This window comes from Salvia hispanica, chromosome 1 (genome assembly GCF_023119035.1).
Source record: "Salvia hispanica cultivar TCC Black 2014 chromosome 1, UniMelb_Shisp_WGS_1.0, whole genome shotgun sequence".
NCBI lineage: Eukaryota > Viridiplantae > Streptophyta > Magnoliopsida > Lamiales > Lamiaceae > Salvia > Salvia hispanica.
Window position 1 is genome coordinate 17,092,159 of NC_062965.1, and position 21,859 is coordinate 17,114,017.

At 37.1% G+C, this 21,859-nt stretch overlaps 3 protein-coding genes and 1 pseudogene across 3 annotated transcripts; all 4 read right to left on the reverse strand.

The window, feature by feature from the left end:
- Positions 1 to 544: 544 nt before the first annotated feature.
- Positions 545 to 10,511, reverse strand: LOC125200711 (protein NAP1). Its single transcript, XM_048098451.1, has 24 exons — positions 10,335 to 10,511; positions 8,964 to 9,415; positions 8,783 to 8,857; positions 8,324 to 8,404; positions 7,760 to 7,840; positions 7,577 to 7,659; positions 7,233 to 7,317; positions 6,905 to 7,030; positions 6,643 to 6,750; positions 6,431 to 6,475; positions 5,638 to 5,780; positions 5,120 to 5,252; positions 4,840 to 4,950; positions 4,615 to 4,693; positions 4,052 to 4,245; positions 3,777 to 3,922; positions 3,464 to 3,545; positions 3,282 to 3,392; positions 3,032 to 3,157; positions 2,809 to 2,948; positions 2,633 to 2,729; positions 1,551 to 2,542; positions 1,254 to 1,466; positions 545 to 1,185 (listed from the first exon to the last, which is right to left on the reverse strand). Exons 2-24 carry the CDS (start codon positions 9,366 to 9,368, stop codon positions 690 to 692), a joined length of 4,152 nt encoding a protein of 1,383 aa, XP_047954408.1. The 5' UTR covers positions 9,369 to 9,415; positions 10,335 to 10,511; the 3' UTR covers positions 545 to 689.
- Positions 10,512 to 12,608: 2,097 nt separating this feature from the next.
- LOC125188608 lies at positions 12,609 to 15,093 on the reverse strand (annotated as a pseudogene).
- A 420-nt stretch (positions 15,094 to 15,513) lies between these two features.
- Positions 15,514 to 17,672, reverse strand: LOC125207260 (glycine cleavage system H protein 2, mitochondrial-like). Its single transcript, XM_048106530.1, has 3 exons — positions 17,511 to 17,672; positions 16,575 to 16,834; positions 15,514 to 15,787 (listed from the first exon to the last, which is right to left on the reverse strand). Exons 1-3 carry the CDS (start codon positions 17,584 to 17,586, stop codon positions 15,659 to 15,661), a joined length of 465 nt encoding a protein of 154 aa, XP_047962487.1. The 5' UTR covers positions 17,587 to 17,672; the 3' UTR covers positions 15,514 to 15,658.
- Positions 17,673 to 18,312: 640 nt separating this feature from the next.
- On the reverse strand, positions 18,313 to 21,641 carry LOC125209540 (pentatricopeptide repeat-containing protein At2g35130). The gene is made up of 8 exons (XM_048109145.1): positions 21,543 to 21,641; positions 21,020 to 21,198; positions 20,710 to 20,942; positions 20,136 to 20,385; positions 19,910 to 20,055; positions 19,620 to 19,825; positions 19,275 to 19,399; positions 18,313 to 19,126 (listed from the first exon to the last, which is right to left on the reverse strand). Coding segments are annotated over exons 1-8 (1,776 nt in total). The 5' UTR covers positions 21,545 to 21,641; the 3' UTR covers positions 18,313 to 18,491.
- Between the last annotated feature and the right edge of the window lie 218 nt (positions 21,642 to 21,859).

A 21,859-nucleotide genomic window follows, 5' to 3' on the forward strand; every position in this document is an offset into this window, starting at 1 on the left:
TGGTAGTTTTTTTATCTTTTTCAGTTTAATTAATAAAAATAAAAATTACACGTGGCAAATTGTATACCACAAGTTTTTTAAAATCCTACGATTTTAAATTAGTTGTGGTTAGCAATTAAATAACGGGTTAGCAATTGATCATCCCTATAATCACTTAATCACTTGTATAGCTCTAATTAAAGCACTTAGTTATGTCATGTTGTAATGTAATATTGTACAAATATGTTAATGTATGTGGTTGTTTGTCCTACCTTTTAATCCAAGTTGATTATTAAGCATACTGCATACATAATACTATCATTTTCTTGACTTTCTTTTTCCTGTGGAAAGGTGGGGTAATGGAAAGAGAGGCTGGCATTCCAAAGTCAGTTGTAACTTTTATTTGAAACTTAATTATTCCTTGTCTTTTTTCATAAATACAATTCACTTCATCGAGTTGATTATGACTCGAAATGAAAATGTAGAATATGAGAATCACAAACTAAATACTAGTATCCTTCCATTGTGACATTTAAATTTATGTTCATGTACAGTACTAAATAAATAAAAACATAAAGAAGAGTTATTTTTACATTAAGATTGAAGTGTTATTACAGGCAAAAAAACCACTTAAACTAGGAATATAAATAATGTTATAATAGAAGTTGTACAAAATATACAAAATTGCTTCACGATTGTTACAGCTCTCTTCATTTATATGATATAGGGCCGGATCTCGAAACAGCAAATCTGGGCAAGGGACTGGGACCAGTGCTAGTTGACGTGGACCCTCCGGCAAATTTCGATTTGTGGCTTTGGCTGTAATCCAAGGGCCCGGATCGCCTGACGTTCCTATTTCTGCTATCGATGCTTCTCGTACCAAAACTGTCCATCTCATACTGATCTTGACCGTGGGTGGACGACGGTTTGGGATAGCCCGAGTCGAGTGTGTTGGACAGTGGAGTTGATGAATCGCCACGCGGTTGCCTCAGCGATGGGGATCCATGAGCAAGGGACATGGCCGGAGAATGCCTTGGCGAAGAACCACTTATTTGTGCGAAGGGGGTGGAAGAATTCGAGTAGCATTGACTGTAGATGGAGCGAAGAATGGTGTAAGGCACGTGAGACTCCAACGTGCTCCGTGGAATGTGTGGTGAGATCTCGCAGATTTGATCGAGAAAGATCAGCTTCGCCACAAGGTGGGACCTGCATAAACCAAGATGAGTATGTGTAGGGAGGGAGAGCTGATCAAATTGTGACATTTTTCGAATTACCTATTGCTTTCACTCCAAGAATCCAGAATTATTACTGCTGAGAATTTGATGAAAAGCTGCATTGTGGATTTTATGCTTGCATCGATGGAAGCGTAGTTTGGTGCCTCGGGGTCCAATGATTCGCTAATGTGTCCGTTTGAAAGTGAGTGTTTCTGTCGATACTCTCTTTCGAGCCTCACGAGTTCACTTCCCGCAATCACTGCACATATGCACCTGATAAAAGGTTTTTTAGTCTCTAGATTTTGAGATCATTTTTATGTAATCTGCATAAAACAAGTGCCTATTGCATTTGCATACCTGGCTAAACAATGAACGTTGTTGCTGAAGCCTCCAGTTTCGACGTTGAAAGCAGTTGTATACCAGATATTAGATGTCATAAAAGTTGCAAATAGATACGGCAGCAAGCTCCATGATCCGTCAGTTGCACCCCCGACCTCTTCCAGTATCAATCTGATCCATGCGAAGTCGTGATCACCAGCCACGTTTACAGAGTTCGCTACTCTTCTCATTCTCCTGATCTCCTTGTTTTCCGGTATTTCATCAGGTAAGTGATTTGCAACACCCGTTAGCAGCGAATGAATCAGAGGAGCGCCTTCTTTTAAAACAATACCCGAAGCTTCGGCCAGAAGGGAATCGAAAGCAATGGCTTGCCCCGCCTGGATGCAAAACCTAACCATCGTATCCATATCAACTATCTGCTTTATATTCGCTTCCGTTTCTATCCTATCACCAGAATGCATACTCCCTGCAACTGCCTCCAGATTCTCACGATTTGCACGCAATGTTGTGTCAATGCAGTTCAGTAGAGCTGCAGTGTGCTCTTTTAGCATCCGATCCAGCCTGTCAACTCCGTAGCTCCCAAAAGTTCGAACAAAGGCTTTTAATTCCGTGAGGTCAGTTACTGACTCGGCAAAGTATCCACCAACTGGCCTTGTGCTCTTAAAGCATCGATGAAGAGGTGCAAAGAGGATTCCGGCACCAGCCACATCCTTAACAATGTTTTCTATGTACCAATTGCATACAGCTTCAGTAGCTGAGCCTGTCTGCTGTTCCGCGGGTTTTTCAAACAACTGTAGAGATGAAACGGGACCTGAGTAGGTCTCTGCAAGGAGAATTTCACGAATGCCATTGGTGAGGTCCATGCTGACATGTTGCTCTGCTAGATGAACTATGGAAGTATGTCTACGGATTAGTGACTCTAAGACTGATGGTCTCTGAAGATCGGAATCAGTTTTCAAGACAGTGAGCAATCTCCTTTTGAAGTTCCCTAGGATGCATTCTCTCATATACTGCATCACAAATGGAAATGAATTGAGAAAGATTCAGGTATGGGAATCTAAAAAATCAGCAACTTATATAACCAAAATGGGACGTTTTACCTCTCTGAGAACAAAAACATGGTTTAAAACACATATAGGCTCCATGTCATTCAGGACAGAACAGAGATTTGTCAACCTCTGCATTGCAGCTTCTAACCTGTCATCGAAACAGAAAATAGAAAATTTGCAACCTAGATAGCATAGAGGAAAAGAGGATAAAACAAAAGGAAACTCACATTTTGATGGAGCTGTTGTTTTCTGGATAGCTCTCGTAGCCTGGTAAATGAAAACCATATGAACCCTTTGGAGACTTTGCTGAAGGAATGGATAATCTGGATGTCAAGTTCATGAGATTCGCTGCTTGGTCTGGGAGAAGCTGAAACTTACACAAAATTAATACAAGAAGAGCAATATGTAAACTATGGTTCGTAGCTCAGAAGCAAACAGAGAAGTAGCAACCTGCATCTCCAGGGAACCGAATCCTCCATCAGAGTCGAGAATATTAATTAAACCTTCCAATCCTCCCATTATAGATTCAATAAGGGACTCAACATATAGAACAGCGTCACGGCCAATTTTAGTCACCTATATGTAAAAGAGTTGAAATTATGGACTCTGACGGGAAGTCTAGCACTAAAAACTAGAACAAAATAACACCACTTATTGACTATGACTTGACTAATGTGAGGCACTGAGTTTTTGAAGATACCTCCTCTGGAACAATTGGTGAAGCACATTCCGGGAAACTGCTAGCAACACCAAGCCAAGCACAGCAATGTTGGGGACGACCCTCGGGCCCAAACATGGTGTTGCGGAAAACCTACAGTACCAGTTAAGTCAGATTGACAGTATATTGTATTCTTATAAGATTTTGTACATTATGCAACTTACGGCTGTAAGATGTAGATGGTAGAAGTAAAGTTTCTTCAAACCCCCAAATTTTGTTAATTGAGTTTCAAGCTCATCAACACATCTGCATATGTTCAAAATGTGTCAAACTTTTCATACTCGAAAACTTTTGCGTTATGTACTGATCAGTCAAGGGGTGTTGTTAACATAAGAGCAACCATAGAGTATTTTACATAGAGGAAACAAGAGAAACGATTCTAAGAAGTTTTCCAAGACAACAACTTTGTTCAAATTAAAAAGTAACCAGACTGCATGTACAACATTCTTTCAGAAGATGTTTGGTTAAAGTGAGAACCTGGACCAATTGTATGCAGCATTTCCTTCTGACAGCAACCCCTCTTTGCCAGTGGATACAGTCGCTTTCTCTAAATGTCTAATGTTGATTGATGAACGAGCAGAAGTGACAATCATCAACACGGTTAACCAATCTTTGCGTAACTCCTGAATGTCAGAAAACAATCTGTAACTAGAAGCAAAACTAAACTGAAGAAGTGATGAAGCAACAGTATTTCTAGAACTTGGAAAAACTATGGGTCGATAGAATGAGCAGCAAGGGAATAAACAGCATACCGATAAATCACATGAGATTGTGGAAATATTTTCTCCCTGAGGTTTTGGTATGTTTTCTAGATGTTGAACAATCCTTTGGAAAAGTCCCTTTAAGGTAGCATCTAGGTCAAGTGCCACCATTCCAGGAGTGCCAAGCAGGAAACGGATTCTACCAGCACAGGATGATAGGTATGATAAGGCATAGCCTCTAATGGCTGAGAGAAACAAATTTCCAGATTTCAGTAATAAATCAAATAAAAAGGAGAGTTCAGATTATGCCACTTTGTTTTCCAGCAACCAATGTTAGCGGTGACACACTATTGCTGCAATAAAAGTGAAAAATCTCAGGAGGGCTCTACAAAGCTACTCTACAACACAATGCTATGTTGGAAGTATTATCAGGCCCATCAGATCAGAATCAAAATAATTAATTCCATGTTTTGACATCAATTTTGGAAGTTGATTACTGCAATGAATGAAAAGTTCAGCCATATGCTATAGGTTACACGGAAAAATATTTACAGTCTCATGCAAATCCAACATAAACTTCAAGGTCTGAAAATTTCCTCCACAAGGAACCTAACCTGCAATATACTTGCGGACCAGACAGCAAAGCCGGTCCATCCCATCCAATAAGAAACCAATGGTTGGGTCGTTTGGATCCTGTAATTGTAAATTAAGTAAAAAGATGAAGTGTTTAGATGCCAAAAAAATCAAGAAAGGTAAAAAGATTATATTTCAATAAAATAAACAGATCCAACAAAGAACAGCCCCACGACAAAAATACATTTGCAAGAAACTTTTCTTACATTTTCTACTGACACAACTCGAGCTGTTTTGGATTTAGAAGATGCTACTCCGACATGCTGAAAGTACCATAAAACCTCACTCTGTGCAAAAGCCAAGGCAGAAAAAACCATCTGCATAACCAGCAGCAGATAAAACTTAATATATACGTTGACCTGCCGTCGTCTAACATAATGTAAGTGAATTACTTGCTCCTTTCTTTCTCTGATCCATACTCTCTCAAACAAGATACATAGTCCAAATGAGGATATTGGAAATTCATTATGCCATAGACATGCACACCTGGATATTAGGAGCTAATAAACTGGGTTGATCAGTGAAGAACAGGACCATTCTTCCAATTTCCTGCTTTAACATTACTCTCCTTTCGTGGTGTATGCCATCACAGGAGTAAAGGGCTTGCTCGTGTACCTCACTGTACAGTAAAAAACCACATCAAAAAGGTAATTTGAAGAGGTATAATCATAATTTTATAAAAGATCCAAATAATATATAACAGTTCTGAGAGGAAAGCTTAAGGGAGAAAACTGAATTATGTCCAAATAAGAAATATGTTTGTGCTGAAAATGTAATGAAGCTATGGCCTATGTGTAGAAGTTTCTGAATACAAGTAATTGCCAGTGTGTTTTTATGTGTGTTATAAGCAGATTTTCCAGCAATGTGGTAGATTATAGGCAGGTGATACAATGTTGGCATATCTTCTGATCTTAATATGCAAAGCTTTAGGTGATGTTTCTTCCCAAATAGGCACACAGTCACCAGATATCAATAAGTTAGATAAGAAAGTCTGCATGTAATACCTGATCATTTTCTCTACCTGCTTTGCAACACTATACTCTAGGTCTGCTTCTTTTTGCTTCGTTCGTCCAGACTTTGCCATCTTTTTCGATTCCAATATTCGTGGTAAAACGTATAGCTGATAGTCCTCGTGCAATAATATATGCTGCACAAACAAAACAGAAGGTTTAGGGAAGCTGTTCCATACTAATCCAAAAGAAACAAAAGCAGTCACAATCACCTAGTTTGGGATTTAAAATAGATGAAAAGATACCAAACTATATCAATAGGAAAAGCTGAGTGCAATACAGAAATTTCTGCCCTTGTAACTAAATGGAAAATATCCCAATCTCAACATGAATAGTAGAGACCAAAAACTTTACCATCCATTAAAGGGGGAGATTGGTAACTTTTATGTAGCTGGTCATGGGAGGTGCAGAGAAATCTAGTTGTAAAATCCTCTTCACCACATTACCAGCAGTTATTGTTGTTAAGCAATACTTGCATTGCTTAAAGTTCATTATAATTAGAAGCTCAGAATCCAGTTTTCTTATAACTTTTACAAAAAAAAGCCTCATTATCAACACAAAATAGAACTAGCCGCCATAATGCAAACCTCTAATAGTCAGGATAAGCAGGTTCACAGCAAGGAATATACAGAGTATAGAACATTTAGTTTCATACAAATGATTAATGGAAAGAGGTTTGAAGGACTAGCAGTTCTCCATAGTTTACAACATCCTTCTATTCCTTGCAAAGTGCAGAATACATAATACCCAGACATAAAGTGTCCCTTAAGTAGGATATAAGACTTACTTCATCCCTGAATAGTGTAAGAACTAAGTTTTCCTTCAGCACAACCTGATATGAGAATGAGAAACACACATGAAGGACTGTCAGCTATAACTAGAGGACTGCATCCAGTAAATCAAAGAATGGAAAATATAGCATGCAACCAAAAGTACCATGGACGGCATAATAATAAACATTATAAAGACAAAGAAGAAAAGGGTGGCAACATAGTGTACCAAAGCAATGTCAATGCTGGTCACTCTAAGAAGCTCATCCGGACAAACCAAATATCCAAACAGCACCCACTCACGATAAGAAGTAACATTTGCAAGGTCCTGTGCTCTCTGCATGTATTGTAAAAGAGGTAAAAAAGACTCAGTCATATTTATTGCATAGCTTTCTTTGTAGATACAATTTGTCAATTACATGGTAAGTCATTCTGCAACCTTCCGGAACATGCAATAATGCATTAATGTCAAAAAATAGATGACTTGTTACCATTGGATGTGCAGCGTTTGTAAGTATGTCAGGGTATCTAGGATGAAATGGACTCAGAAAACCCTCATTCCGCAGCTTCCTTGTATCTGTAGATAAAAAGATAATTGGGCCCACAGCCTCTAAAACCTGATATAAGAATTTGCAGAATTAAAAACAGTGAACCCGCTGAACAGTACAAAAACAGCACAAGCAAACTCTCTATTTCTAAGGAAGCGAAGGGCCATGAAAATAATTAATTAACATTGGTTGGAGGACTAAGGATCTAAGAGAGAAATTTAATTTGCAAAGGAAGAAATGTAGGATTGTAGGTTGAGAAAGAGAATATAACCTCTCCGATTCTAGGACTAACAAAATTAAGATCTTCATGTAACCCCTTCAATGGTGGATCATAAGAATCTACAAATTGAATTAATCTGCAAGTCAAAAGAGAAAAGCAGATTAGCAGAGTTGTAATAAAAAATCAGGCATTCAAGAAAGAAAAACAAATAACAGTTTGTATGACTTTTCTTTAATAAGAACCTGAAATTTATGTTGTACAATTAATCATATGATTCATATCATCTACAAGACTACAATAGCATATTTCTTCAGAAAGAATATGTTCTCAAACACATAAAGCATGTCAGGAAATCCCCCTCAAAAGGTCTTGTATATGATAAGAAGTTATCTCACCTATGGTAAAAGTCACAATCACGATCATTCCGTGCCATGGAGTGCAAAAGATTGTATGTTTGCAGCATCATTTTCCTAGGTATCTGTAGTGCAAATATTTGTTCATGTAAGAGACAAAATCAACTTAATTTTCAGCTGAAAAGATGAAAGGAAACAGATCAGTGATGCCTGCCATAGACTCACCTTCTGAGAATATAGATTAACACGAATAAACGAGCAAAAGAGATCCATAAACGCATGTAGTATGAGAGAGTTTTGGTGTGGCTGCAAGGAAGGCAGTAAAACTATTAAAAAGTTATTGGTAATACAGTGTCGAATGTCGATAATAATTCTTTGGAGAATATCACATGAGTTCTATACATATATAGCATGGGTAGTAATAAAATGCAAACTCATATATTGTACAAACTCCAAACTATGATCTGGACCATTAAAAAATATCAACAGATGACAAAATAGTAGCAACAGAAAATGTCAACACAGTGTCAACACAATATCAACACAGTATCAACCGTTGACACTGTGTCGACATTTTCTGTTGATACTATTTTGTCATCTGTTGATATTTTTTAATGGTCCAGATCATAGTTTGGAGTTTGTACAATATTTAGAGTTTGCATTTGATTACATTTCTATATGGCCTTGTAGATAACAAATGTGTAACCATCACATGGATATTGTAACATTCGTAGTTTCGTACATCTCCAGCTTTTCAACAAGAAAATTAATATTGTTTCCATTCCATACCAGCAAGGTAATCACAGTACTGCTTAGGTCCAGAATAAGTCGCAAAGATTGTTCTCGGAATGCCATCAGGTCAAGAAGTAGCTGATGCAGAGATGGAAATAACCATGAAGTAAGTCATAAGTAATTTGATATCAGATAAGCTAATGGGACAAAAAATAATTCTGAAGTTTTTTGTATGAACATTTAATGCTTTTCTGAATGAGTATGCCTGCAAAATACTTCACAGATGCCTGAATGGATCTACCCCTAATCTAACCAAATCATAGCAAAAAGGAAAAACATAATAGTCTTAAACAAATATAGTTACTTTGTAGTAAACTTTTAACAGAAGCAGATTGTTATCAACCAAAACAGTTATCCCTGTCAACTACAAATAGAATGCCACAAAATGCAACATGGAAATTAAAGCATAAATAGCACAATAAAGGTCCCCCAACCCCAACAGGAACATTATCTTACCTGAATCCATGGCTCCATGCTCTGTAAATGAACCTCGGCACTATCATTAATGGCATCCAAAGCAAGCTTGTCAACCTACCACAGAATTTCATGAAACACTGACACTTTAAAGCCAATTCACATGGCACAAAATTGGATAGAATGTTTCTGAGACCAACGAAAAGGGATCTATAAGTGCTACCCGTTCGAGCTGCAGTTTGCTGTGATGTTCAGGAAACTTCTTCTCTAGCAAAGTACAAATCTTCGGGTAGTTAGGGAACAGACCAGCTTTCCAAAACGCTTCAGAGTAGATATGATTAACCAAATCAGGATAATCCAAAATCTGATTAAGTCTATACATTTTCGCCATTAGCCCTTCAGCTACATGAGTGAGCTGGTAAACCCATTGCATGTTCAGACCCTTCTGGGATGAACTACTTGAGTTTTGACTAGTCACTCCTTCGGCTCCAGCATTACTCCTGGATGCTGCATCAAGACCCAAGTACTCAGTCCACCTAGTCGGACCCTCCCATTCTCTCGACCTCACTGATCCTTGTGTGGATGATAATACATCTTGAGCTGGGAAATTCGGTCTGGACTTTGCCATCTCTGTCACTCTCAAGCAGAATTCTCAGCCAAAAACAACTCTCCTTCCTGCTTCATAACCCCATCTTCACGTAATCAGATAATTTACATGATTATCCAAATTAAAATTACCCATTCATTTTTCCAAACATAAACTCTCCAAGAATCTGCAACTGACATTTCTTTAACATAGATAATTTACTACTTTCGGGATGGAATTGGAAACCTCAGATCGTATAAACATGTATTATACCTGATCAACTCATGAACTAACTAGTAGCTTACTAAGATATCTTGACTTCCAATACACAATTTCAACGATTAGACATCCCTGGACTTTTTCCACCATTCTATTTCCTAAGTGCCACATGAAACAAACAATAAACACACAAACAAATGCAGAATCCCCGATCACAACAAGCAATTGACCGTCCCCGCCGACAACCTCAAATAAACACATTTAGGAATTACACACACATCAATAAGTAATTTCAAAATTCTCTCTCTGGCCTCTGCGTGTATAATTACTAGTAAGACAGAGGGAGAATGCCATTAAGTTGAATTCTCAACCAAATACCACTCTTATTCCTGGTTCATACCCCATCTCTCAGATATCAAGCGGAGTAATTCACAAGATTATTCAAATTTCCTAATTAACACAGATAAATTCACTACTTTCAGGAAGGAATCGAAACCTCACATCGTACTATAAACATGTACACACCACAGCTTCAGCACAAAAACATCTCCAATTCCTATACACAAGTAGAACAATTAGGCATCCCCGGACTCTCTACACTATACTCTTTTCCAAATGCCGCCAAAAAAACACATAAACGAACACCTTAATCCCAATCACAACAAGCAATTGGCCGTCTACCTCAAACAGACACATTTGGCGATCACACACGGCAATAAGTAATTCGAAAATCCTCGCTGCACAGTAAGAATACCATTAAGTTGAAATGAGGAGGTTACTGGAGCTCACCATCAAAATTGTGCGCGAGTGAAAACAGCTCCTTCGAGCTCAGATCCAGCTGCTGCAACTGCAACTTCAACTTCAGCTTCAACTATTACTCTCTACGCTGTAAATGCCGGTAGTAGCAGAAATTACTCAAGCTGATTTTGTGAGCAGATTGTTTAGAGAGAGAAAGCAAAATGCTTCCTTCCCAGCACGATGCGACCCAATTTTATTTTCCTCTCTCTTTTGGACTCGTGTTTTTCTTTAATTCGAGTATTAACCCCATTTTTTCTTCAAATTTCATCTGCGCCCCTCTTGTAATTGCAAATAATTTAAGAAATTTATAAAATAAAAACAATAATAATAAATTGTCTAATGAATCATATCTTTATATGTATTAGTTTTATTATATTGAATGTATGATATATTTACTAAAAATGGTATAAAAGAAAAAAAGTAAATAAAAAAGAAAAATGACATAATTATTTGCAAATAGTTAAAATATTAGCCTGTTTTTTTGCTAAGTTTTAAAAATAATTTCTTTTTTGGTTATTTAGAAAATATATGATCTTTGGACTCAATTTGTAGGAGATGACATGAAATCTTTTAGTCAGAAACGTGTAAAGTCTAAGCACGATGTGCATATTCTAATTTATTTCGTAATTTCAGTGTGGAATATATTTTCTACTTAGCATCTAAACAAAACAACATAAGAATTCTGAACACGAGTAATTTATTTTGTAATTTAATTCGCAATATATTTTTTATTTAAATATTATAACAATGTTGACGTGATACCAAAAATATTTTTCGAACATATAGACTCTTACCATATTTGCAATTACGAATTACGATTATGTTATACTCCCTATGTCCCGTTGTCTCATTGACTTTTCTATCCTCTCTTTATGAAAATGATAAAAAATAGTTAAAGAGAAGAAATGGTAAATTAAGAGAGAGAATAATATAGAGAAGAGTCTTATCTACATTATTGTCTCTCTTACTTTATCATTTCTCCACTTTAACTATTTTTTATCATTGTTACAAAAAGAGAGCAGAAAAGTCAATGGGACTGCTAAAGCGGGACAGAGGGAGTAGTACTTTATAAATGTTTACAAGATTAATCTATATTTACGATTCAACCATAATCACATACTGTGAAGTGTGAACTATAAACATGGGTGTAATAAAATTTTAATTAATAAATAGGGATAAAATCATTAAGTGAGATTGATTTTTTATCAATCCCACAACTTTAGACTTTAACAATTTTTTCAATTGTCACGTAGCCAAGAAAATCTAATGTCCTGCATGTCTTATTTTTTAATGTATAGTCGACTTTTGGGAATTTTTTCTACAAGAATGAACAAAGATGAACTTATAAGACATAAATGCATACGTACATCAAAAAATGAAAACAAATAAGTAGAATGCTAGTAGATTTTTGGTCATTTAAGAAAATTATCAAAATTATACTATATAATTGGTTATTTTTTTAAAATTATCATTCTTATAAATGGCGTTAGTAAATTAAGAAATCGTATAATCACACTAGCAATGGTAGCTCTCATTCATTAGAAAAAATTCATGAAGAGAAAAAAATCATGAAGAAATATATGGTAAGATGATTACATCTAATCAGTACGGCATTAATGTTTAATAATAGCACTAATCATGATGTTAGAGAATAGTAAAATCGCATTTTATTTACCACAAATTACGTCACTCTTCGATAAATACTTGGAAGATTACAAAAACAATGACGTAAAAATGATATCGATACCACTATCAAATTTTTAAATGAGAAAGTGGACAACATACTTAACTTTCACATCAAGCCTGAATCATTAAATATTTACTGTCACACACAGCAAAAATTAGCTAGCATACTAGGCTTAATCAAAATTATTACATAGGCACAAAAAAATTCAAAAATGTACGTACACAACTTTCTACAAAGATGAAATGGAAATTAACATGAAATAATGACTACTTGATGAAGATTGCTAACTATAATCATAGCTTCAAAATGAATGTTTTATACATGAAGATTGCTAACTTTCTACTAGAGACAAAAACGCAACCAATTGGAATCTTGATTTAGTAGATCATATGTATCAATATATGTAAGAAATGGCAGAAAAAGGTGAGACATTATTTAGCAAGGAAAAAGAATTCAGTAGCAAAAAGTATACAAGTAGTTATGTAGATGGATGAGTTCTACCTATCCCAGATATTTCCACATTTGCATCATCATTTTGTATTTGGTTAGTTAACATTTGCTATATTTAAATTTTTAGAAAGTGAGGAAGAGTCACTTTCTTGTTGTCACATTGCAGTTTGGGGAGTAATAATCTAATGAAACAAAATTTGCATTCCTAGAGTCCCACATAACAAATCCTAGGTGGTGCTAGAATGCCATGTTGGCGATGTACATGTCATCGCCAACGTGGCCAATAGATCAAAATTTCGTCATCAGTGGCACTTTCAAGAATTATACCTTCTACAAAGGGAGCGCTTCGTATTTCAACAATCCAACATTGTACGGTCTCCTTCTCGTTGGCACTAAAGCAAGGAGTATTTGTATCAAAGAATGGCGATTAATCAGATTTTCTAGTGTACCTCGTGGATTTCCTGTCTTCAAGGGGATATACCGGGAATCTGGGGAACGAGCGGCTTGGCCTTCTTGATTTGCTAGACTAGTATGGCTTGAGTGGTTAGGATCATACCAGCAACAGAAACGGCATTCTGAAGGGCGCATCTTGAGACCCGGCAAGGGTCAATGACACCAGCGCGAATTAGATCTTCGTATCTCCCAGACCCCAGTCATTGCATCATACCCGAAATTCGACTCACAAGCTTTAATTTTTTCCACAACCACATCTCCATCAACCCCTGCATTTGCTGCAATTACTCTTGCTGGTGCAAGAAGTGCCTGAAATTTGTTCCATAGAATAGAGTTTAGAACTGTAAACTAGCCAACTGAAATAGCATTCTCGTGTACGACTGAATTAACTTGCAAGATGCGCGGAAATAAAGCATCATAAGAAGGCTGAAAACAGGTCACAAACCAGGTAAGTACAAAGCAAGCATGGAAATTTGCTCCATTAATTTCATAATTTCTTTGGATTGATATCTTTAAATTTATGCTCTGATTATCAACATTCAAACATACCTGTCATAAGAGCAATATCTTGCAATATAGCTTTCTTTCCTTCTCCAAGCCCCGGACATTTTACAACGGCAACATTAAGCACGCCTTGCATTTTGTTCAAGACTAGAGTTTCCAGCACTTGCCGAGATATGTCTTCAGCAAAAATCAGTAGAGGGACACTCTATTGTGTAGTAACGGAACAATCTCCTTCAATCTTTAGATCGGTCACCAGAACTCTCGCATTTTCAAATTCCACCATCGATTTATCCTTATTTGTCACAAAGTGCGGTGACATGTATCCTTTATCTATCTGTAAGAAAGACTGCCTGAACAAAATTAAAGAAATAATGAAAACTATGGCAAAAGAGAATACTATATGTACGACAAGAATTGGCACAGAAAGAATTGTAGGTTCACAGTGTCTTCGAGGTAATAGAATTGGCACAGAAAGATGGCGATTAACGCATGATAATCAAGTCAGTTTATGCATAATTACCTTCATTCCTTCATCAACTGTCACAGAAGTTTCAGATGACGAAGAAGATTCAATTGATATCACACCATCAGGGCCAATTTTTCTCAATAGCTTCAGCAATCAAGTTTCCATCATTTCCAGCAGACAATGAAGCTACAGCTGTAGAACGAGGAAAAACAATTCAAAGATGCATAATGAATCAATGAGCTATGCATTGGATATGGGAAGGAGATAAATGAAACCTTTAATTTCATCACTCCCTCTTACAGCATAACTTCTCTCTCTCAAAACCTTAACCAATTCCTTTCTTTAAGGATACAGGGTTAGCCCCATTAATAATCCATATCTAATCAGGCCAACAAGATCGCAGTGGTCGTGCCATCACCAGCTGAACCATTTGTTTTGGTTGCAACCTGTAAAAGCCATCACCAATATGATAGCCAGAAGATTGGGTGCAATATAAAGTAGTTACCATCATTGAGAATCTGAGATCAACCTCTTGGATTAGCAGCACCCCGGCATTCTCAATAGTTACACCATCGAGTTTCTCGGACTCTGTAAGGACAACATTTCGCCCTGCATTGTTTAACAAAATGCAAATAAGATTTAAATGAATAGACCATCTATCAGCAAAATGAGGAACGGTTTCAAAGTAATATACAGACATAAGGCAACTGAATCACCCATAATTTACAAAAACAGGATCACCGAGCTTTACCGAAAACCGAGTAATAGGATCAATTTTTACCAACTTGCATTTCGAAAATATTGAAAATACAAGCACAGGAGATCATGACACTGAGCCAAAGCACCTCCACAACGAATAATTCAGAAATGCATTACAACCAGAATGAGTTTAAAAATAAAATAAAAATGATAGAAATAGAGATGCATTTCCAAAATATTGAAATCATGCTACTGAGCCAGACAGTTTAGCAACGATCAATTCAAAAATCTAGCTCCAGCAAGATTGAATAAAGCATTACCTACCAACACAAAAATATCCAAATTTCAAAAATCGAATTTATAAAAAAACAGAAGCAGAAAACCTTTCGGCCCGAAAGCAAAGCATCTCTGCATTTTTTTTGTCAAATTCGATTCTCTTAGGACCTGCTTTCACCACTAGCATCGTCTTCCTCGCGCCTTTTCTCTGCCATAGCCCGTTTGCATTTGATTTTCCACGTAATTACTGAGCAATATCGGAAGAAGCTTCAAGCTGAAATTCTGGAATTGATGAAGGTAAACAGCAGTTGGGTTTTTGGGAGGGTTTTAGTGTTTTACTGATAAGATACTCCAATGTGTGTATTTTTTTATAATAAATTATTCATTGATATTAAACAATTATAGTATCATAACCTCGTTCACACAGTAAAACATTAGTATTGCTGTATTGGTAAGTAAATAAAGAAATCTTCATAAAATTTTAATTTTGAAAAAAAAAAAAAGAAATGATAGATTCACATTTGTTCTTAGTTGTTAACCACTCTATTTATCAATAAACGGTGACAGAAAGAAAACAGCTAACCATTTTCATCCCATCAAATAAATTCATATATGCAACACGACACAACAAAACAAAACAAAAGGAGAATAACTGCAGCCATTTATCACCATTGTCCAAATGTTCAAACACAACAAGAAACAAGGAAACTTGAAAGAGAGAATAAAATATAAAATCCAAAATCCCTTCAAAGAAAGTGATTATTGTGGCATTGAAATTTGTCAGTGGCTAGCATCTTCTTCTTCACAGAACTTGGTGTAGCGTTCGGGGTCCATTAAACAGGGGAGGTCGCTGTCGTCCTCCAGCTCTACCTTTATGATCCATCCATCTTCGTAAGGGCTCGTATTTACCTGAACGAAGGTAAGAGGCAAAGATGTTTACATGAGTACGAGGACAGATTAGTTGGTGGAGACAATAATTAGGGAGGACATATAAACACAAAATCTGGCAGTTCTTGATGACTGATGCAAAGATTTATGTTTATATGCAGCTCTCATTCAAGCAACGGATTATCTGATAATAATCGAGACATGATAAAGATATGGATTTATAGCAGATGCACAAATATGTTACTTCCAAAGATAGTGTGGCAAAGAAAGGAATATGAGGATGATGCAGCAGCAACGACACAAAAAGGACGCAAATACATGGCTGCCAATATACATATAATCGTCGTATCATTTCCTTTTTCATTTTGTGGAACAAAGGAAAATTAGCATGATATCAACGAGCGGTTTCTAATATGTATCAGCACAATACACTTGGATTTAACGAGCGGTTTCTAATAGTCCTCTTCATGACTCATGAGAAAGTAGACCGATGAATTTCCACTTGCTTGGTGCTACTCCAAAGATCTACAAATAGGTTAATTACATACAGGCTAGATCGGAATGAGAGGAATCATATTGCAAATTCAACTCCGGGGTCGCACATTCTTTTCTTATTATCTACATGAGGGAAAAGTTGTAACCACAGAACCTCCCCAAATCTAGAAAAAACATGCTTCATCGAGTCCATGGAAAAAAAAAGAGTACTTTCAGGATAATTGGGGGAGTGGGAGGCTGGGAGCAATCTATGAATAATATGCAATCATGTTAACAATGAGAATAAAGTTAGGCTAGTCTCAGAAAGGCTCACCAAACCAGGAGAATCACTAAGCTTTGTGTTAACTTCGACCACTTTCCCTGAAACAGGCGAGTTCACATCGCTGGTAGCTTTGACACTCTCAACAGCACCGAAACTTGCACCTCGCTCTACCTTACTCCCCTCCTCGGGTAGTTCGACGTATACAACTTCACCCAGGTGGTCTTGAGCATGATCAGTAATACCCACGGTAGCCGACTTCCCATCCACTCTCACCCATTCATGAGAATCAGCATACTTTAGATCCTTCAGAACTGCATTAATTGAAACAAAAAGCATTTACACAATTCACAATTTCACATATCGACTATACACACCATGGAATGTCACACTAATCACTAAACAGCTTAAAAAATTACCATAGAGTGCAATGAAATCTGTACATTTCTCCACAGTCCAATAAATCTAATTATCCTTACCACCTCCAATTAATTTAGAGATATCAAACAAAGCAGATCAAATTATATAGTATTCCACATAATGTCAACACTAAAAAACCAAAAAAATCACCGTAATTTTCAATGAAATCTCTACGGTGAGTGACGATTAAGGAAAAAAATTCATAAACATTAATCCACATTTCGATTCAGCCCACTGCAACTCTAATCAGCCATTCCACCTCAAATTATTTCACAAATATCAAAAAATCACATCAGATGATTTTAAAACACACACAGAGAAACGCAGATCGTTTCACAATCGGAGGAAATTCCAGATAGCTAACATTTCGCATCACAAATAAACGTCAATCAATAAAAGCAGCAGCGATCTCATAGAAATATAACGCCAGCTAACATATCGGAATATCAGATCCTTCATAGCACAACAGATCACAGTGTTTCCATCAAATACAGAAAATGCGCGACGTTAAAATGGTGAAAATGCCAAATCAAATATACACCGATGCAAATTAAACACAGAGAGACTTACCGGTAGCAAAGCCTCTGCAAGGAACATTGATCCGTAGGAAAGAAGCAGCTCTGGTTGCCCACAAACTAGTCGCCATTTTCAAACACAAACACCTGAATCCACCGCTTCGCAGCTCTCAGTGTGTGTGTGTTTTTTTCTGTGAAATATTTCGTTTAATTATGATTTTTTGGAAAACGGCTCTCTTAAAGTGGCGAAGGTTGGTAGGGTAAATCGAGCTACAATTAAAAATTAATTAAAATATTAGTGTTAGTAAAATGTGAAACTCACTTTATTAATGGGATAAATTTACTAATATACTCTATAAAATTTGAAAAATATAGTAGGAGTAACTACTATGTAGTTATTCTTTTGAAAAAAAAATACACTTTCTCTCATTATAGTAAGTAATCGACAGTAATTAAATAAATTACCGTTTTAACAAAAATAAATAAGGAACAATAATAATGAGATGTTGGTGGTTGATGTGTCAGCAAACCAACTAAAAAAGGTTGGTGAATTGTGAGTATGAGTGCTGTCCAATTATGTCCCAAATGCTATAATATAATGTAGTCATTCACAAAAGCATATTCAATTTATTTTTCTCAATATGTCGTTAGTGGAATATAGTAGTAGTGTATAATAATGTAACATAAAATTTTAATCAAGAGTGTTTAACCTGTGTCAATTTATTAGCATCTATTACAATAGTACAAAATATTTTTTCAAATTATCAAAATTCAGCGTAAACGCATTACACACTACTAAATTAATTCAAAAGAACAAATTGCACGGTAATAAATTGTTTCAAAATAACAATGATAACTAGTCGAAAGGTTTTTCATAGATAAAAAATACAATAGTTTAGTTACAAGTACAGAAGTTGAACTGAGTTCTAACCGGTTTCAATTTCCGACACTATGAGCTCAATCTCAACCGATAAAACTAGGTCGAAATCGGTCAGGTTTCGGTGTTCGACTAAAGGTGATAACTAGTGTAAAAAGATCAAATAACTCGACCCATCTCATTAGATGGTTCGATTCGATAGTCGACCGAACCGGCCGTATGCTCCCCCCTATACCTATGAATGGTTCTAATCACATTAGTAACTTGCTCTACTTGCTCATCACTAGAGCAAGAAGCTAGCAACACTCTAGCAGTCCCACTATCAGGATAACAACCACTATCAATCATCTCTTCAAATATCTCAATGCACCTAATATATTGCTTTTTCCTAGAGTATGCTCCAATCCTTGACGTCCACGTCACCGCATCCGCCATCAAATTCTTCGTCGCGATCGACGCGAAAACCTCCTCCATCCTCTCCACGAACCCCGCGCGCCCGTACACGTTTATCGCGATGTTGTACGTGCTTATGTCGGGCTTGCACCCGCCCCCGCCCTCCATCGCGGCCATCACCTCCTCCATTTTCTCGAGATGCCCTAGCCGGCCGTACAAGTTCATCATGGCGTTCAGGACGAACGTGTCCGGCTTGATCCCCGACTCCTGCATCCGCCTCACAATCTCCTCGCACCTTGAGACGTCGCCCGACCTCGAGTAGGCCGAGATCAATAGCATGTGCGATTTCATCGTTGGTTCTATCCCAAGACGATGCATCTCATCAAATACCGCTTGCGCACCTGATTTAAAAAATATAAAAAATCAATAAAAACATCACTTTACCTCAATTTTGGCAAAAAAAATCAAACCAAAAACCGAACACTCAAAAGTCAAACCTATTCAAAATGTTGCAGTAATACACCAACATAACGGATTTAAAAAGAGTACCTTTATGGAGACCGGCTCGACCATACGCGTCCAACATTATGTTATACGAAGCCCTATCTGGCTCGCACCCCATTTGTTGCATGAGCGAAAAGATCTCCGCTGCGCCATAAGGGAAACCTGCACGGCTGTCAACATCCACCTCTTAGACGGGATACGTACACGCCAAGTAGGTAGGGGGGCTTAAGCTCCGTCTACAATTTTTTTAAAAAAACAGCCCTTATCGAACCTGATGCCTAGACAATTATAAAAAAACACTAGAGCCCCTCCCAATATTTTTTTTTGCGTCCACCACGGGATATATACATAACATATATGCCAAGCAGACGCCCAAACGCGACAATTTACCTGTAGGCTTCCATGAGAGCATTGTAAGCATAGACATCAGGCTCAAGCCCTGCCTCTTGCATCAGCTCAAAAATCTCCTCTGCTTTCTCACACAAACCATCTCTTGCACAAGCATTCACCAAAGCAGTGTATGTGCAAATATTAGGCTTACATTTGTTAGCTCTCATCTCTTGAAACACCTCTAATGCCATATAAGATTTATTATCCTACAAAAAAAATTAGTATAAAAATTTGTCACCAGATTTTGATACTACTACTAATTTACTTATAAAAATAAAATAAAATTATACCTTCCCATATAAGTTGATCAGCAAGGTGTAAGTCTCAACATTTGGTACACAATTTTCTCTCTTCATCTTTTGGTATACAGCAAGAGCATGCTGAGATTTTCTTGCTTTCATTAGCCCATCAATATAGGCATTATAAACAATTGTGCCTAAAAAATCGAGTTCGTTAATGCACCTAAAGCCAAAGGTATCAGGTTCGAATCAATACGAACATTGGATATATACATACTGGGAGGAAAGCTGTTCCTTCGCATCTCAGCAAACACGGCCTCAGCGTGCTCCATCTTCCCGCACTTGCAATACGCCTTGACAAGAAGCGCATATGTGTCCTGTGTAGGGATGCAACGAGCTTCAACGAGGTCCAAGTAGATGGTTTCGGCCTTCTTGAACTGTAGCTTCTGACCGTAAGCCTCTATTAGCAGATTGTAGCAGATAATATCGGGCTTGAACGTGCTCCGTTGCGACATCCATTCGCACAACTGACAAAAAAAGTTGCAAATATGGCCCGAAATGTTTAGGATCGACCGCACATTATTAGTTTGATATTGTCCACTTTGGACAAGTCGCGCAGATTGTTTTCCTAACTAATTGAGATTGGACAACAATTATACTGCTTCCAACTTCCCTCATTCTCTTACGTGGAAAGGATTTGCAACCCAACAGAAATCAACGTGTTGTACCTCGAAAAACGACAATAACATGACAAAAACGACGCCAAACTCCCCATTCCCCGTCTCAAACGCCACACACGCGGCAAAAAAAAAAAACAGAACGCTATGCGCAACGAGTGCTAGAGCACGTACCACTATGATCGGGTCCCATTTCTTGTTCAAACGAAGGCGAACCGCGATGCTGATCAAGTCATCCCAAGTAGTATTAGTAGGAGGCAGAGTGTCCAAAGAATACCAGATTCTGCTAACATCCTCCTCCTTCTGCACGAAGTTGAGTATCTCTAGTGCGATAGGGCTCAAAACGGGGAAGACCCCGTCCACAAATCCCGAGCCATACTTCCATCCCTGCCCTCTCAACGAGCCGCCTACACTCGCATTGCAACGACTCAGCCACATGTTAGAGAAGAAATAGAGCAAACTATTATGCAGTTTTAGCTGTGACCTTTTTTTCTTGAGACCTTTTTATGGTTGAAATGTCTCAATTTTCCACCTTTGTTGATGTAGAGGCTGTCTTTTTTCCACTTCTCAGTAGATTGGTCAGTGTTGGTACATTTTGGTCTTAAGTTGAATCCACATTCACAATTAGAGATAATGTAGTTTGAATAGTATTTCAAAGATAACCTTCATATGCCAAGAAAAACGCTCAAGTCAAAAAATGGCGAGTTAACAATACTTTAAACAGAAACAAAAAAACAACAAAGCAATCGTTCTATCTAAAATCAGAATGAGAAGTTGCGATATTAAACTCAAAATAATTAACGGGTGCCGCCTACCCTAAGCGGGCCACACATGTATTATGGGAATTTGCACTTCTAAGAAACGAAGAAGCTAACTGAACTTGCACTGTTCATCAATGGCAGATATCACACAAACCCATATAAATATACATTAAACTACAATAAAATTTGTGTCCAAAAAACTATTGATATCCAACAAAACCTTACGTTAAATAAAAAAAAACTTACATGAATACACAAAAATATGAAGACACAGCTCGATTTTGATTGCTTATTTGAGTATTCTATATACATTATGTAGACAATTTCTATGGATACATATAATTACATAATGCCAGTGTAAGAGATAATATGTGTGCGGTTCGGTTACCTTAAATTATCCGTAGCAGAAGAAGACAATTTGTGTGTGTGTGTTTTCCCATTTCTAAAATAAATAATCACATTCATTTAAAATGGATGATGCAAGATAGAGAGAATTCATATAGCTGGAAAATATTTAATCAATTTATAGTTTGCATTTAAAAGTTGTAGAATGAATTATAATT